The sequence below is a fragment of the Bombus impatiens genome, unplaced genomic scaffold (genome assembly GCF_000188095.3).
Source record: "Bombus impatiens unplaced genomic scaffold, BIMP_2.2 scf_0478, whole genome shotgun sequence".
Taxonomy (NCBI): domain Eukaryota; kingdom Metazoa; phylum Arthropoda; class Insecta; order Hymenoptera; family Apidae; genus Bombus; species Bombus impatiens.
The window spans coordinates 712,989-730,496 of NT_176897.1; the positions used below are offsets into that span (position 1 = coordinate 712,989).

Here is a 17,508-nt window from a genome sequence, read left to right on the forward strand (position 1 = left end):
AAAAAAAAAAAAAAAAAAAAAAAGAGAAAATGCACGACGCGATGAAAATTTCGACTTAAAAAACGATCAGGATCAGCCTGAAATTACACGGTGTATTCCCTATCGTGTCGATACATACGTATTGGAATCAGGGCACGTAGAGTAAACGTTCCCTTAAGGCTTCGTAGACCTTGCGGTGACCTCGTCGCAATAATAATATTAATTCGTGTACCGCGTTGGTCAGTCCGTCGAATGTTTTATCGATCGTGGCATACGAATTTGTTCGATATTTCATCGGCTGTGTATTTAATGCTCATGCGTTTGCCTCGAAGATGCTCGTTCCTTCTCGCTTGATTCCTTTTCGTGTACTGGTTGCTCCTGACGATCCTAACGTGATCCTGATTTCTAGAACTGAGACCGAGATATGGTTCTCGTGTAATTGTATCCTGTATAATATTATGCGTTTATATTTTCAGGGACCAGATTACGACGAAAGTCTGGACACGACAGCCAGAGCTGAACGAGTGTCCAATCTTCTTCGTCAATGGGAACTAGCGAGCGTAACCTGGTCGAGCGTGTCCGATCTGAACAACGCGTCCCCGTCCGCGATGAAGAACCGTGGCTCAGGATTGAACGCGTCCCGGCAGAGTCTAAGCGCGAAAGACAGAGAAGGAATGAGGAATATAGTCGGCGGTAGACCGGAGAGCGCACCTATTTACATGAGAAACGCGAATCGCGTAGACGGTCTCCAAGATACTCACTGCCCATCGCCGAGTATGCCGAGGCACGTGTTAGAATCGATCACCCAGAGTCCGACCCAGAGCTTAAAAAATGTCACGCCGCCTGGATCCTCTCCAACCGGTCTGCGTTATCCCGATAGTTATAAGGAATGCAACGCTAATCAGACATCCGCGAAGACCGTGAAGGTTCATTACGGTGCTCAGAATCCTGTGAACGGAGAATACGTGACGCAACAGGCACTCTATCGCGAACAGTATTTGCAACAAACCGGAATAATCACGGTACCTTCGCAATATTCGGCCGGTTCGCCTGGTGGTAATGTCCTCAGGAACAATCCATACGTGCAACAATATCAGATCAGCAACCCGCAACACTTCACCACGTCGAGGAAACGAGGCTTCAACGCCGCCCAAATGACGTGACCGGACTGGCAGTACACTACCAGATAAGACTGACACAACACACACACCTACACAGACACACTTTGCGAATCAAGAGAGAAAACGACGAGCAGGACTCTACGAGGATCTCTCGGGTTCTTCGTCAAGATGACTTTATTCGCCTGAATAGTAGAGGAGAGAGAGCCCGTCGAGGCTGGAGACTGACCAACAGACGGAGAAGATACCACGGATGTTTCTCTGCATGTTCCTAAAGATATCGTACACATTTTTTCGTTGCCATTGGCGGATGTTCAGCAAACAACAACCACCCAACAGACAAAACACGAGTGCAAAATACTTCGGTATTGGCCTAAATCATTCTGCGATCCATTTAAAGAAGAAAACAAACAAGATATAGCACCGTCTCCGCGTAAAATCTACAGTCTACAAAATTCTTCTCTATAAGTGCCAAAATGCTACTATACATGTAATAAGCAATCTAAATGTCACGAGAAAAATTGTGAGAGGGAGTGAGAGAGTGAGTGAGAGAGAAAGAGAGAGAGAGAGAGAGAGAGAGAGAGACATTATCCGTTGAACCAATACTCCGTTCTTTGTAATTCATGTAAATGAAACTTTTTCGATGTATATACAATATATATATGTATATTATATATGTGTACATTATATGTATATATATACATATATATATATTTTCGTTTATCTTGTTTCTTTTTTTTTTTTATCGGTAGCATGTCTACGTACCATTGGTAAATGTAAATTTCTATAAGGGAAAAAGAGAAACAAAATGAAAAAAAAAAAAAAAATATAGAAGAATAACACGCGCGATCGCGAATTTCGCTATAGCGTTTTGTATAATTGTGTATTAGCAACGTATTCCGAGATATATATACTTCGCATATACGTGTGTATGCATTTATGTATGTATCTGAGCTGACAGGAGAAAAGCAGAATATAGAAAATGGGAGGAGCAGCAGATGTAGGGTCTTACTTGTACCGTGTATAGATTCATTGTATGTATTGTATGGATACATTTAACTTACCGTGATGATTGTATATTTATATGTTGACCATGTTTAAAGTTAACGATATATATAGTTGATGATGAGAGTTTTATATTTCATGTTACAAATATGCTCTATATTGTGAAATACACTTAATCGAAATCGCTGCATCACCGTCGAACACTGACAACTATATTTTGTTCCGTTGAGCAATTTTTTTTTTTTTATAAATAAATTCGTAATTTTCCCCAATAATTAACGTAGAACCTATTCGAAAGATTTTGATATCATTTGAGAAAACCCAGAATATATATTTTACTAATTAAGTATACCTAAACGGATCAAGGCTGTCGCTTAAATATTACGCCACTTTGAACGCTTCTTACGCAAAAACTTTACAAACTTATCGTCAAAATAAGGGGGAAGAGGGAAGAAGGATGAAGTTATATGCGTTGATCGATATATATAAATTCTTGTATAAAATGCAATCTACGATTTTTAACTCCTCCAAGGAGAGTGGCAAGCAGTTTACGTACAGTTCGATTAAACATCCGACTAACAAGATTTAATTATCCCGAAATATCTATGCTACGATACGAATCTAGATGCATTTATTTTGCAGCATGTAATTTTAATCTGATTTCAGCATCCATTTAAAAAAATCAAATTTAAGCAATAAGCGTGCATACAAATTTTAATTATGTACTTCGTCGATCGTAGCCTAAAGTTTATGGTTTGACGTAATATCTTTTTCTTTTTAATTTGGCTGTCTTGTACGGGAAAGGTATCGTAAAAGTAATGTCCGAATGTTAAATTGAAGTGCATTTAAATTGTAATTGAATTTAAATTTAAACAAATTCAAATGTTCAAATTTTCATTCGAGTGCTTTGTAATGTAATTTCTCTTTTTGGCTTTGTGAATCAAACAGTACCTTTCGAAAGCACTTTTGATCGCGATTTAATCCGGGAACAACTTCGTGTGGAATCAATATATTTTATGTACCTTCGTAAGTATAGTAATTAGTAGATAGAGCGTAAAGTATGTACATCGGGTTGATATTGGAAAATACAAAATAAGAAGCTTACTTTTCTTTATTGTATCGCACTTTCAGGCGTTTTAGAAAGAATTTACCATGTTTTAACCATAGCCGATAATATCGGCCACGACTTGGCCGATAATGTTGTGTCATCAGCGCTAAAGTGAGCGTAGTGCGAAGTATATTAAGTACGTCAGTCCTGCGCTTTTCTATATAAAAACATATTTCAGTTTCCAAACTGACGTGAAGTATATCTGTCAAACACGAGTTACACTGAAAGGATCGAGCATAATAGAATACTTCGTACGATACGTTATGAACGAGGTTAGTGTTTTGGGGGATTACTGTTTATATATAAACAATACTGAGATCAGTGTATCCTGTTATGTATAAAAATTATAATTATAACCCTTCTGGGTGTGGCATAAAATATAGAAAATTTTGTTTACATCAGTGTTAGAATTTATTTTGTATTTAAAATTTACGTTCTACGTAAATACTCAAATGTTATCTCTGTGCAATTATGTTTAGAGAAATTTATATTTACAGTGACTCGAGCGATAAGGTTTTCAGGATTTTGAGGTTAAGTGATTTGGACGAAGATGTGTGACTCTAGTGTTCCTTATACATTATATTTTGTCTTATAAATGTTGTACGATTTATTATTTGATTACTATCGCAGCAAGTACTTTTTCTAAATATTTATTATTTAATTTGTTGATGTAAACAAAAATTTTAAACAAACGATTTAATACCTTATAAATATGTAATAAAATTTAATACTTTGTCTTTGAAGGTGTCATTTAAAAAAAAAATGTAGTAGGTGGAATTATGTAATGAATATTTTACCAGATGTGAAAATATAAGAAACTGTACAAGTTGGAAATATGGAGAAGAGAGGTAGCGCCGAGCTTTTGAATATCGAGCAAAACAATTCTAAAAATGCCAGCTCCGATTCCCTCAATTCAGATAGCAAGAGTAGCTCTCTTAATTCTAAGATGGGTCAAGAATCGGTAATATACTTTAGTTTAATCAATAGTACAGGTTTTTAAATTAGACTTAATTATATCCAACTGTATGCAAGCATTGAACTTCTCTAGGAAAGCTGGGATAAAGCGTCACATTCCAAAAGTTTTTCCTCGAGCTCTACTTCGACAGATAATAATATTGTCTCTGCTTTAGAAGCTAGAAAAGACAATCAAGTAAAAGTGAGTTCTATATAGATGATTAGAGTTAATGTAGCTTCCTAATTTCTCGAGCATTTACATGTTATCAGAATTTGTTTTTTTTTTCCAGACAATATGTTTTTGATTTCATTCGTTTGGTACGTTTCATCTCTTGTTGAGAAATTCTGTTTCGTCACTTTTACTTTTTCAGTATATATATATATATATATATATTACATACATACCTAGCTAAAGTAGCAGATGTTCGTTTAATTATTTAACGTTTGCCCTATCAACATATTTGTTCTTCTTTTACAGAATTTATCTGGTGGTGAAACAGGTCCACCTCTTTTAAACGGAGAGCGTGTACAAGGCATTGCTCACGAAGTAACTTACGTATGTCCTTACTCAGGGCCAGTCAGAGGAATTCTTAGCATTACAAATTACAAGCTTCATTTTCGGAGTGTAGACCGCGAGACACCTTACGTAGTCGAGGTACCACTAGGGGTTGTTAGTAGAATAGAGAAAGTCGGTGGCGCTTCTAGCAAAGGCGAAAACTCCTATGGCATCGAAGTGTTCTGTAAAGACATGCGAAATCTTAGATTCGCTCACAAGCAAGAGAATCATTCCAGGAGAGATGTTTTTGAGAAACTTCAACAGTATTCGTTTCCTCTGTCTCATAAATTACCTCTTTTCGCGTTCGAATATTCCGAGACGTTTCCTGAAAATGGATGGAACGTTTACGAGCCTATAGCCGAATTAAAACGAATGGTAAAGATCGTTATGACGTTAATTAATAACCAGGAGACGTATTGACGTCACGATTATTTTCAGGGTGTAAACAACGATATGTGGAAGATATCGAAGATCAACGATACGTATTCAGTATGCGATAGTTATCCAGTCGTATGGGCAGTACCTGCGGCAGCAACCGACGAAGATTTACAAGCATCGGCAGCCTTTCGAAGTAGAGGAAGGCTCCCGGTATTATCGTGGATCCACCCAGAGAGTCAGGCAACGATAACTCGTTGCGCTCAACCGTTGGTAGGCGTTGGTGGCAAGCGTAGTCGCGAGGACGAACGTTACGTTCAGCTAATAATGGATGCCAATGCGCAAAGTCACAAACTTTTTATTATGGACGCTAGACCAATGCCTAACGCAGTTGCGAACAAAGCTAAAGGCGGTGGTTACGAGAGTGAGGACGCTTATCAAAATGCAGAGCTCGTATTTCTTGATATTCACAATATACATGTAATGAGAGAGAGCCTGAGAAAATTAAAAGGTAGATATATAATTTTAGTCGCTAATAATTTTATTAAGTTGACAATAAGAAATTATTATCGATATTAGTGATTATCATTTAGAATTATGCTTTCCAACGATTGACGAGGCCAGATGGCTATCAGGTATAGAATCTACCGTTTGGTTGAAGCATATAAAATATGTACTCGCGGGAGCGCTACGAATTGTAGATAAAGTTGAAAATCATAAAACTTCGGTACTAGTGCACTGTTCGGACGGTTGGGATAGAACAGCACAGGTAATTAAGAAACAACGAAGTGCGCTTAAAACTTAATGTATTCTTAATATTTATAACTTTTTACAGCTCACGGCTCTCGCCATGTTAATGTTAGATCCGTATTACAGAACCATCAAAGGTTTTGAAGTGCTTATAGAAAAGGAATGGCTAAGTTTTGGTCATAAATTTCAGCAGGTATGCGACGATGCATACGCATTTAAATTAGGTATCACGCACGTCGAAGCGAAAATGATATACAATTCTAATAATGTATTTTAGAGGATCGGTCATGGTGTGGAACATCATAGCGACGCGGATAGATCTCCAGTATTTTTACAGTTTATGGACTGTGTGTGGCAAATAAGTCGACAGTTTCCCAATGCGTTCGAGTTTAACGAACACTTTCTAATCACTATTCTCGATCATTTATACTCTTGTAGATTTGGCACATTTCTATTTAGCAGGTATGCGAAATATTTTCCGTAAAGCCGTTGTGTGTCTGTTATAACTATCCGTTTATAAATACGTCTACAGCGAACGCGAACGAGTTCACGAACAAGTGAAACAAAAAACTGTCTCGTTATGGTCGTATACGAATAGTCAGTTATCCTTGTATCAAAATCCTTTGTACTGGGCTGCTCCTAATTACCAGCTCGTTCTAATGCCAATCGCTAGTATGAGGTATATCAAGCCGTGGAAAAGTCTGTATTGTAGATGGAATCCCAGTATGCGACAGCAGGTATGTAAAACGTCCTAGCGATTTAATTTCCATAGGTGTACTTAAATCATCGGTTACGCGTTCTTTTCACCGTGTTCTCGAAGGATCCTGTTTATCAACGAACAAGAGAACTGCTAGTCTTGAAGGAACAACTGGAAAAGCAACTGGAGGAAGGTCGTCGCGAACAGGCTAGTCGAGCAAATCGTTCAATGACATCGCCGGCACCACCTAGGATACATTCGCCGGTTCACTCATAGCACGGCAAAGATTCTTTCTCATTCTTCAGTGATCTGTAGTTATTTGTATATGAGCTTCGTCTTTTCGCTCGAATCATATCGCTATGTACAAAATGCTCGTTGATAAAGAAGAACGTTTACAACTTTTGCGCAAATGATTCTATAAATTAATTCTCCTTCCCAGGTATTACGAAATAGTAAATAAAGTTACGAATGTCTCCTGAAACGATGAATTATTGCATCGAACCGGGACAACATCGTAATAAAGTGGAATGTTTGGAAGTTTCGTGTGTGTATGCGTGTAAGACTTCGTTCCATTAGTTTATCGATCAAAGGACTCGGAGACATTTATTAGTGTACACTCATTTCTTTCTTCCTTGTGGATTATTGTATAATCGAAGGAGCAATATAAACGGCACTTCTCCTACTGCGGATATCAGAATCGAAAGGATAAAAGTACAGATAACCATTGCAAGGGACAAAGCACCCTGAAAGAGGAGAAAACGTTATTAGGCCATATTAAAATTACGCCGGAATTGTTCGAACGAAATTATTCGATTGTACTTACAATCACGATTTCATCGGCGATAAAGGGATAAACACGTATCGAATTTAACGAAAGTATAAGAATAGGATTTATGAGATAGGCACAGTAGGTTAATCTACTCAAAGGAACGAAAAAATTTAGCGACAAGAATTTCCTCACCATACCTGCAAGCGTAAAAAAATATTGCGATAGAAACGTAGTATGTTCAGGAAAGAGAAGACGATTTAAAGAAACGTGGATTTACCGGCGTGATTCGTCGCGCACGTAACTATGAGCCAGGCAATGCCCATGGCCCAGCCTGCTCTACTCAAGCCTATATAAGGGACGGATATGCTCAAGGGCATGTCTCTGATCACCGTGCAGAATAGAATCACAGAATTACATAAAATAGCCAACGTCGAACCAATGATCAAGCTTCTCTGAAACATAGATTCGATCGTGTCGTTTAACGATGCGCGGAAATGTACGTATAACGAAGAAACTGGTAGAAACGGAATATGTTACTTTTGATAAATTCACTTCGTAATTCCACTTTGAAAGAAGTTGGCACGTGATCATTCCTATGAGATACGGCTGTATTCTGATCCAAGGCCGTACATAAAGGTACGTCAACGTCCTATATTGTTCGTCCAATCTAAGAAAGTAAATATATGTATAATGTATATATGTATAATGTTCTATGGATTGCCTATGGTAGATAAAGTTGGAAACATTTTGTATTATTTTTCTGCTTACGAAGGTTGGTAATCGAGAGTGTACGCCGTGTAAAGGCTTGATCCTATGGACGAAAGCAGCGTAACACAGCCTATTCCCAGGGCGATATTGTAATGTCTGAAAATAACCTTCGATTAAGTTTATCGATCGGATAAAACTAGACGACGAACGATTAGAAAAAGCAAATTATAAGCTCACGTGACGGATAACATTAGGAGAATACTGCCAAATATGAAGAACTGCATATCATTGGGTAGGTACCAACTCCAGGTCAGGCACTGAAAGTATTACTTTTTCTGAAATGATTCTTTTCTAGTAACGCAAACGACGTTTATCGTCTAGTAAATTATCGAGTATAATCACACGTACTAACTCGTCCCAATTGTAGAAGTTGTTGATGTAGAGTATATTGGTCCACCAATATTTCGAGCATTTCGAACTCGGTTGCTCAAGAGGAAGAACTAACGAGACCCGATCGTGCCAGGAAAAATTCAGTATCACGATCAATATAACGATGAAATATGCAGGCGTAATCCTTCGAAGTAACGTTCGTTTCATTATCGTTGAAATTTCGTCGATCGAACCAGATGCGCGTCTATAACACTATACCATACCTGACGTATCGTTTCACGAGCATTCTAATAAGTTGACTCGTCCTTGCCGTAATAGACGGAATTCTCTTGTCTTTTTCTCGTTGCTTCAGAAATATATGCGTTAACAGAAAGCCACTTATAAAGAAATACGTGTCCACGGAATACGTCGCGTTGCTTAGGATTTGCGCGGGCATAGTATCGGTTATCGTATAGAGAACGACTTTGTTACCTGTGTAGGCGATTCGTTTCGTGAAAAAGAAAGAAAGAAAAGGTGAAAAAGATGGGAAATCGAATGGGATCGGATCGGCGAAATTAAAATCGATAAAAATTCATCTCTTACTTATAGTGTGAAGCGAGTAGAAGACGGAGTGCGCCGTAATAATCCATACCATTCCCAAGAATTTCAGGCCGTGGAACATACGCGTATTATCTTCGCTGTTTTCGCGATGAAATATTTGCTGTATATTGGAAGCAAGCGAAAAACAGAGAAGATACTGGAAGAGACGACTCTGCTGCTTCGACTCTGAGAGTACCGGTTCTTCGTGATCGGTATCGCATTTCTCTTCTGCTTCGCTCTTCAATTCTGTTCACAGTTGATCGTACGTTACGTGAATTGGTTGCTCGAGCGTTTTGTTTTTATTATTAATTATGCGTTAAATAATACCAAGCGTCGATGCGCGTAGTATCGCTTACCGCTCGTATTGTTATTTTCAAAGGTAAGAAATTCCTTTTTCCTGTGTTCTTTTGCCCGTCGGTATACGAACAAATCGTATAGCGTGGCTGCTATCGCGATAGCAACTAACAATAGCAAAAATCCTCTGTAATCAAAGTTTTAAAGTTTCTAGTCGATGTTTCATGGAACGTTCGATCGCGATATACAGGGCAGTGCGTGCGAATCGCCGCGCAAGTAACGATTCGAACGAAAAACGTTTCAAAGGAAAGTCGAACGGTTTCAGAGGGAGACGCGATTCCACGTGGGTAGCCTTTTTCCTAACGAAAAAATTTCTACGCGAAAAAGCGTCAATGTTAAGCGTACGATGTTAAACGAATCGACGATTCGTCGAATGTATTTGAAATCAACGAGTGAGATACACGACGCGAATATTCGAAATATCAACTTTGCCTCGTACAAAAAGAAGAGCATTTGTCGAGTTTCGTAGAGAAAGAAGAAAGCGGCTTTTGTTTCGTAAGCGATTGGTATAGCCATTATCACGTATCGACTCTTTAGAACATTCCGCGTAAGAAAACATTGGGGTTCGATACCGACAAAGTCAACAATCCCGAAGATATTTTCGACTTTGGCGCGTCGAAAACTTTTTAATCGATTACTCTTTAACGAAAAATATACGACGAAGCCTTCGAATACTTTAACCTTGACGATCGTCGACGCGGAGCGTTTGAAAGAGTCGATACGCGCGAAATAATACACAGGCGGTTCTACTCGAGAGAAGAAATTTGACCTTCGTCCGTCCACTACGAAAAAAACGCTAATCGCGTGAAATTAGGTTCCACCTCGAAAGCGTTCAAGCTTCGTCCGAAACATTTTCCATCGCGTTAGTTAGGCGTTCGTTGTACGTTCGAAATTTACATACATGATGGAGATCATCTTCGCAGAGAGCAGCCATTGACGATCGTTCACCAAATCGTTGACTTCGATCAATTTGAAGCCGGTGGAAAAAAGTTTCCCGATCAAAAGAGTTTCGTCGTGGAACACTTTATCCAGCATCGTGGCTACATCGCGTTTGCTGCAGGATGCCGGCAAACAAAGTCCAAGCGTGATCATGTTCTAAAAAAGCGTAATCTCTGAAATCTGTGAAATGTGCGAAACGCGCGATAGCCCGTTACGACGATAAAAGCTCGTAGAACGTATGTAAATGTCCGGTGGATTATTTTAACGGGGCGAACGTAAACGATCGCCAGTACGGTAACGCGCGTTGCGCGTACTCCGATCGTCGCAGCTATAGATTCGAGCTATAGATTCGAGCTATAGATAGATACAAAATGTAAAATATCCACGTGCTTACTTCATTTTCCGTTTCTATATGATATTGCACGGTGCTATTGTGCCACATACGTCCAACAAAGAAACGAAGCTGAAAAGGTGGAAACTCCTCGTTCGGATTCCGGTATATCGAATTGTTCTTTCGTGTTTTCTCCGAGAGAGGTAGCGTGGTATTTTCAGAGAGCATATAGCAACCTTTTTGATCTCCTAACCAAAGATTATTCCCATAGAGAAATCCTCTGGGTGGCACGCCACTGGTGTCCATCGCTTGAAAAATACATGATACGATAATCGGGCCGGCTCGTGCTACGGTCGACGATAAGAGAACGGGAAACGGCGGTAAAATCGAGCGCATGGTTCGGCGTTTCGCGTTTAAACGCGGCCAGTTGCATCTGATCGGACGGGGAAAAGGGGAACAAGAGCGATCACGATCGCCGCTTTTACGCGCTCCGACCTAAGAAACTAGTTTCTTGTGCAACGCGCGAAGAAAGTCTCGGGATCGGGGGTTGGCTGGACAAAAAATTACGCATCTGACACAATCGCCGCGTAATGCGATGTAACTCGATGTAATCACGCCGAGAAGAATTCTCGCGGTTGCGCAACCCTTGTTTTTATTGTTACCGAGTCGAATTTTCCGCGGTGTTAACGCATTCCACATGCGAACAACAGAAACGACGTGTTACGAAACAGAGCGGCGAACGTGATATACGGCGATGGCGATTTTGTTACACGGAAATATCTTAAAAGTTTCGTTAACCTCTCAGACCCCAAGTTACTCGTTCGTCCACCGCGTTACGAAATTCTTCTATCTCCGTCCGACATCTGCTGGAATTCAGAAGATCGATGTTCTCCATAATCGCGTACACTGGAAGTATCTGCCTCATGGTGATCGGGTCTTGCGCGGTCGCTCGGACGGACGCGCAAAAGGTCGTTAATAATAACGAGAAGAAGAGGAAGGAGCAGGAGGAAATTTTGCCACGCTCCATGCTTCACGACGTAATTTTTACACTTGGATTATCGAAATTCACTGTCGAGAAAGATCGGCGATCGCGCGAACCAGCATTATTTTCTTCGTGGCGACGAAGTCGAGTTGCCGCGGTCTCGATACTACGTTCGAATCGACGATACGACACAGGGTTGTAGGCGACTCGCTCGTTGAACGAAGCTCGAGAGAATCAACGACGTTGGACAAGATCGCGGCGAGACAACGCGTTTCCAGCAAGGAACACACGATTTATTTGCATGAGAGCACCGACCATGGAGATACGACGAACGGGAAAGGACTGCCGTACAGGAGGAGTAATCACAGAATCCAAATGGAAAGCAAGCCGTCCTCGTGGTCTGCATCGTCATCGTTGTTGGCTTTGAAGTCACACCAGCACACCCCCCACCCTACTACGCGTTTTGTCTCCACCAGCTATTATCCCTAGGACGTACCGACAAATCCTCGTTGCAAATGTTCCATCTACCTGCGATATTTTTCCGTCCGTTCTCCATTATCGGTACCGCCTTTTTGCTCTTCTCGCCTCGTGCTTCCTTAGGGCGACGGATGAGGGGAGCGTTTTCGTCGAATTAATTTTCAAAATCGGTCGATTTATTTAAAAATTCTCCGCTCGACTCGTACGAGCTCGCCGACGTCACGCCGCACCTCCTTCTTCGTTTAGTCGCCTCTAATTTGTCGAAATACCCGTTCGCTGTACCACGCATCGTCGGAGACGGTCGACGAGCTCGTTCGTCACTGGCAACTCCGTGGACGGTACGACGAATCGAGATCGCGAATCGGCGAGTACGCGACTCGACGAAAAAGGAGTCAAAACCTCGGTAGATACGTGGTACGACTGGTTTTCTAATGCCAGCGGTCGCCTACGCGAGTTGCAGGCATCGCACGATACGCGGTTGCTCCGCTTTTCGGTTTATGTCGCTTCGTCGAACGGACGCGGGTACGCGTAACCGCGATAGAATCTCCGAATCGGACGAGCTTCTTCGTTCTTTCGCCTGTCCCGCGCCCTGCCCATCGCGGTTCGTTTTCTTTCAAAAACTTTCACTCTCGGTCTCGGGCGCGCGTTTAACGCTCCTTCCACGAGATTTTACGTTCGCCGGTTGCGCGCAATTAGCATTCTTATTTTATTGGCGCGATTAGGTAAAGTCTCGGCCGGCTCGTTACTTCGTCGAATTTCGCCGCAACGTAGCGCGCGCCTACAAATTTATCCGAAACCGATAGGGAACAGAATTCGTCCTCTGCGGACGACCGTTTCTCGCGTTTGCGCTCGCTCGTTCCGAAGCCGAATGTTGAAACAGGCATGAAAAAATTACTCGCGCACGATGACTTTTGTTTGATTAACAAGATCGTATTGTCTTCGGAGCGTCGAGTGCGCGTTTAAGATCGTTCAAATTCCTCGTCGTCCTCTCTGTTTTCGACGAACATCGCTCCGAGAGGTTTCGTTGAAATTCGACTTTGAAAGTCCAGTCGACTTTTCCTCTTTTTCTCCCGTCCTCCTCCTCCTCCTCCTCCTGCTCCTCCTGCTCCTCCTGCTTCTCCTGCTCCTGGCTCCTGCTGCTCCAGCGAAAAATATCGCCAGTCTTTGATATTTTTCGTACGCCTCGAATTTATGATTAACGACGCATATATTATGAAAATAATACTTGGCTGTCTTGTCTCCGTTTCCGTGTCTTTACGTAATCGACGCTCGTACGTGTAAAATATTTCTATTTAATACGATTTTTTTGGGGGGGGGGAGGGGCGAGAACGCTAATCCCGAGCGTTTAGTTATCGTAACTGTTGGCGCAAAAATTATTTCTTGACCGAACACATCGACGAACACGAGCAGATCGCGTACATCGTGTTTGCGCGATATATCGTCGATTTCGAACGTTAGCACGACCTGGTCGTGGAAATTCGACGATTCGTCAGATTTTTCGCCGAATTGCTCGCCTTTTCACTTTCATTTGCCATTTTTGTTATTATTTCGACCGAACGAATTCTTGCGATTTCTACGAGTGGCGATCGATCCGCCAGATAGAAGCGCTTTCGCTTTCGATTCCACGTAAAACGAACACGAACTCGTTAAAAACTTGCTTCTCGCAAGAACAAACGTTTCTGCAAAATTTGCCCAAATTAAAGAAAAGATATAACGAAGAAGAGAAACAATGTAATAAGACGAAAATAACGCAAGGTTATAAAGGAACGTGGGCTGCAAATCGCTGTAAAAATAAACGAATATAATGGAGGTTATAAATCGACGCGAATAACAGTCGAGTCAAAAAACAGGAATCCTGTCAAACCGCAAAATTTTTATAAATTAACGATCGCGATGAGTCGCTGGAAGCGTCGTCGACGCAACTGGAAAAAAGATCAACCTTGTGCGGGACATCGTTGACGTAGTTGCGCGTTGCTGGGACGCGATGGAGAAGCTTTTGTCGGTTCGGAAGAAGCGTGAATCGACGCGACGACGTAAATGTCACGTTTCCGCCTCGCCGACGTTCGTTTCATACGATTTTTTTTTTTTTACGAATCATTAACGTAGAAAAAAGAAGTAACGATCGTCGCTTCTGTGTCGATCGCGACGTTGTAACATCGTCGTACGTAACAACGCGATCTTAATTATCCGTTTTTGTATCTGGAACGCGATCCGTCGATGACACGGATCGTTGGCGAGTTTCGTTTTCCTTCGAACGGCCACTCCCTTCTGCCGTCTTCGCGAAAACACGAAAGTTTATGTAACGATCCCGACCATTTGGAGTATAGAGACCCGATCCGCCGGCCAAATCCACCTAACGTAGCTACACCTTTTCTCGAGGAGAGGAACGAATAATGTCAAGGATACGCGTAAGATAGCGACGAATCGCGCTTTCGCAAGTTATTCGTGGAATATCGACAGAAAAGGATCTCGCTTTGCCTGTAATCGATTCGACGATGACAATAATAACGAACGACGATCAACGCGTTGCTCGCGTTTCTCCCAACAGGTACAAGAGGCGAGAACGACAACACGCGGTAAAGACGGACGAACGTTTCGTTGATCGGCGATTTCGCGACAAGGCTGATCGACGTTCGCTCGAGCATGGCAGAACACCGAGCGTCTCGCTTCTTCGGTCCGCGTACGGCCGCGGCGAAACGTTTTTCGTTGCACCTTGAAACCTCGAGACGGTTCGAAGCGATCGCGAACCGGCGTGTCGACCTCTTTTCCCTTAATTCGTCGAGCAAAAACCACGATAGCCGAACCTCGCGTTCGAAGTAAACACGATGTATCGTTCGATGTGCCGCAAACACGTTTAACATAAATTAATTTATGTGCGTCACAGGAGGAAAAAGTTTAGCGAATATACGCGTTTGTAACTCGTTCACGACGATCGCAAATCGAGCCATCGTGCGAACGGTTAATTTTAGATTTCGTATAGAACGCGACGGGATGTGATCGATGCGGCGGAGAAATTCTTTCGTTATCGCGTTCGCCGTGCGAGAGTCGACGCGACGGGATTATAGCCCGGAGCACAACGTAACCCTTTTTTCCAAGCCGTCCTTCTGCTTCTCGTTCCTTCGCACAAAAGGTTATCCGCGCTCCTCGCTTTTCTCTTTCTCGCAATATTTCAAGCAACGATAGACGCGCGTCGTTCGATCGCGTGCGCCGATGCTTAGAATTTCTTGCACGCGTGTATGTCCAATCGGCAGTTGCGAATCGACTTTTCGACCTCTCCGCGTCTGCCACGCGAATCTACGAATTACGCGAACCGGTACTGGCTACGTACCAGCGGCAGGGTACGTGCGTGGTAGTTTCAGCGAGTAACGCGTCTTTGCAATACCGCATTGTGCAAACCGTTTACGCGATAATCGCGCTATTCTATTCTCTTCTCTCTTAATTTTGGCTACGAGCGAGCTATAGATGGATCGTTTATCCGCGACCTCTTCCGATAACCATGGATCGTTCGCGCGGTGCTTTTTATACGCGAGCTTCGACGACGTCCACTTGCAACTCCGCTTCCGTACGTCTCGTGTATAAAGATGCTCGCATCGGAACATCAACGTCGAAACGAACTTACGATGCAACGTCGTATCGTTGGCGAATCGGAGTTGCGCGGTAGTATGCACGTACGTAGCGAGTTTTTGTTAGGAGAATGGCACGCGATAAATCGTTTCCAATGTTTTTGGATTGCGAGGCGCAACGATTACACGTCCGCTTCGTGCAAGAACGTTCTGCTTGCAAAATTTTCCCTCTCCCTTTGCCAAGGAATATTCGCAATGAAATTCCCACGGACGTTCGAACAGCGACGCTGATCAAATCGAGGTGCAACGGCCTCTTAAACTTTGGACCGATCGCCTGAAATTATGTCGCGGAATTATGTCGCGAAAGAGAGGAGCACAGGGTCGCTTTGATCGTAGGCCGCGACGTATAGCGTACACCAGGTGTATCAAAAAATTAAATAATCGTACTGACAGATTGGCAAAAACTATCGGCAGCCGATACGTACGCCGATACGATAACGCACGATAGTACGTAACTGATCTTGGTAAAGTTTCGGATAGAATTTCGATAGATCGGGTTAAGAGAGTGGCGATCGCGCGAAAGCTCGACCGACGTTTAGACTTTGACTTTAACTTTTCAGCTGTCGCCATGTTTCATGTTGGAAATATAATCGACGACGATGCCGCAAAAACAGAGCGTTTTTTTTCCGCCTCGCGGATTAAGAGAAATGGAACTAATCGATGTTAATTTGCATTAACGATGCGACGAACGTTGGAAGGTTGTTGTAAAAAAAATCACCCATTTGCATTTCCGTTCGTGATGCAACTACGCTACGCAAACAAACGTAAATTTTAAATACTATCGTCATTACTTTAACATTTACTCGAACGACGAAACTATTTATTTTGCGTTATTGACCGTTATCGGCGATTCTCGAGACGTACGTACGAAGAGTACACGAAAAATGAAAAAAAGAAAAAAATCTGGAAACGTCGAGTTTCAGCGTTTCTCGGGAAACGAACGTTTATTTTTCGTTATCGCGCGACGTTACGATTTCGTATTTCCCCTCGTATCCGGATAAAACGTAATTTTATTCCAAGTATATTCGGTATAGCGCGTGAAACGCCGGGAGCGTTACGCAGCGCGTACGGAATCGACACGAGAGGACGTTACGCTCAAAATTCGTTCGCGTTCTCCTCTTTCTCCCGTCAACGATAGGTCGATTCGCACGCCGAATGCGATTCTTTCGACAAACGCCTCGCTTGCGCTCGTATATCGCAAATGTATCGATCGCGAGTCGCGTTCGATACGAGTAGCCTCTGTCGGTCGGAGCGTAGAAAGAGAGGAAAAAGTTTCGATAAAGTTACGGAGGAACGCCTGGGACGTGAGATTTTATCTCTTTTATCTCGCCGTATTTATCCATCCGCGAGATGTCGATACGCAGCTTTCGGTACCGTACATCGAGTTCCCGTCGTACACGCGTTACCGATACGATCGTCGTCGTCGTCGTTCAACAGCCCGTTGATGTCTACGAATCCCCACGAAGATCGAACGTCGGAGACGCAAAACGGGTCGTTGCGATTTTCGTCACTCTTTCGTTGTTCGCGACTTTCGTTGTTCGAGGCGATTAAACGTCTCGCGGTGCGGCAACCGGATTATTATCGCGCCATTGACCCGATCCAGATCGAAAGGTAATACCGATCGATCGCCGGTTACGCGTATAGGAAAAAGTAGTCGAATACGTCGAGCGGGACACCCTATAGATATGGAAACCGATATCGGCGTTGCGTCATGGTCGCTGCTCGACGGTCGACCACCATACAGCGAGAACAGTCGTATAGGCAAAGGTCCGTACAGACGGTTTTTTATCGATATCTCGAAAATTCATAAATCT

The 17,508-nt window shown here is 42.5% G+C and overlaps 3 protein-coding genes and 1 long non-coding RNA gene across 11 annotated transcripts in view; 3 read left to right on the forward strand and 1 right to left on the reverse strand.

The window, feature by feature from the left end:
• Positions 1-2,607, forward strand: part of LOC100745504 — a 37,010-nt gene extending 34,403 nt beyond the window's left edge. For all 4 annotated transcript variants that reach the window (XM_024368748.2, XM_012387508.3, XM_012387510.3 and 1 more), the window contains one exon: positions 456-2,607. In XM_024368748.2, coding sequence (XP_024224516.1) covers positions 456-1,142 — 687 coding nt within the window. In that variant the 3' untranslated portion in view covers positions 1,143-2,607. The remainder of the gene's footprint in view (positions 1-455) is intronic.
• A 523-nt stretch (positions 2,608-3,130) lies between these two features.
• On the forward strand, positions 3,131-6,952 carry LOC100741387 (myotubularin-related protein 2). 5 transcript variants are annotated; one of them, XM_012387503.3, is made up of 10 exons: positions 3,131-3,482; positions 4,011-4,171; positions 4,259-4,366; positions 4,643-5,095; positions 5,159-5,606; positions 5,689-5,864; positions 5,931-6,038; positions 6,123-6,307; positions 6,378-6,582; positions 6,666-6,931. In XM_012387503.3, the coding sequence occupies exons 2-10, from the start codon at positions 4,046-4,048 to the stop codon at positions 6,816-6,818; spliced, it is 1,962 nt and encodes a 653-aa protein (XP_012242926.1). In that variant the 5' UTR covers positions 3,131-3,482; positions 4,011-4,045; the 3' UTR covers positions 6,819-6,931. The 5 variants fall into 5 exon arrangements, with proteins under 5 accessions (XP_012242926.1, XP_012242929.1, XP_003490907.1 ...); XM_003490859.4 differs by having other exon boundaries at positions 3,132-3,482; positions 3,955-4,171; positions 6,666-6,952; XM_012387506.3 differs by lacking the exon at positions 4,259-4,366.
• A 144-nt stretch (positions 6,953-7,096) lies between these two features.
• LOC100745624 (nose resistant to fluoxetine protein 6-like) lies at positions 7,097-11,639 on the reverse strand. The gene is made up of 13 exons (XM_003490807.4): positions 11,411-11,639; positions 10,676-10,920; positions 10,244-10,437; positions 9,345-9,469; positions 8,992-9,234; positions 8,673-8,880; positions 8,428-8,593; positions 8,257-8,336; positions 8,080-8,175; positions 7,849-7,978; positions 7,589-7,763; positions 7,366-7,508; positions 7,097-7,285 (listed from the first exon to the last, which is right to left on the reverse strand). Exons 1-13 carry the CDS (start codon positions 11,637-11,639, stop codon positions 7,160-7,162), a joined length of 2,160 nt encoding a protein of 719 aa, XP_003490855.1. The 3' UTR covers positions 7,097-7,159.
• LOC112213103 lies at positions 7,672-8,179 on the forward strand. Its single transcript, XR_002946990.2, has 2 exons — positions 7,672-7,986; positions 8,084-8,179. It is a non-coding gene; the product is annotated as an uncharacterized LOC112213103 (long non-coding RNA).
• Positions 11,640-17,508: the final 5,869 nt, after the last annotated feature.

Coding starts and splice junctions, on each gene's coding strand:
- LOC100745624 (XM_003490807.4), bottom strand. CDS start 11,639: ATGGAGCGTGGCAAAATTTCCTCCTGCTCCTTCCTCTTCTTCTCGTTA. Junction 8,337..8,427: donor TCTACAATTGGGACGAGTTA/GTACGTGTGATT, acceptor TAATACTTTCAG/TGCCTGACCTGGAGTTGGTA. Junction 7,979..8,079: donor ACTCTCGATTACCAACCTTC/GTAAGCAGAAAA, acceptor TTACTTTCTTAG/ATTGGACGAACAATATAGGA.
- LOC100741387 (XM_012387503.3), top strand. CDS start 4,046: ATGGAGAAGAGAGGTAGCGCCGAGCTTTTGAATATCGAGCAAAACAAT. Junction 6,039..6,122: donor TTGGTCATAAATTTCAGCAG/GTATGCGACGAT, acceptor AATGTATTTTAG/AGGATCGGTCATGGTGTGGA. Junction 6,583..6,665: donor ATCCCAGTATGCGACAGCAG/GTATGTAAAACG, acceptor GTGTTCTCGAAG/GATCCTGTTTATCAACGAAC.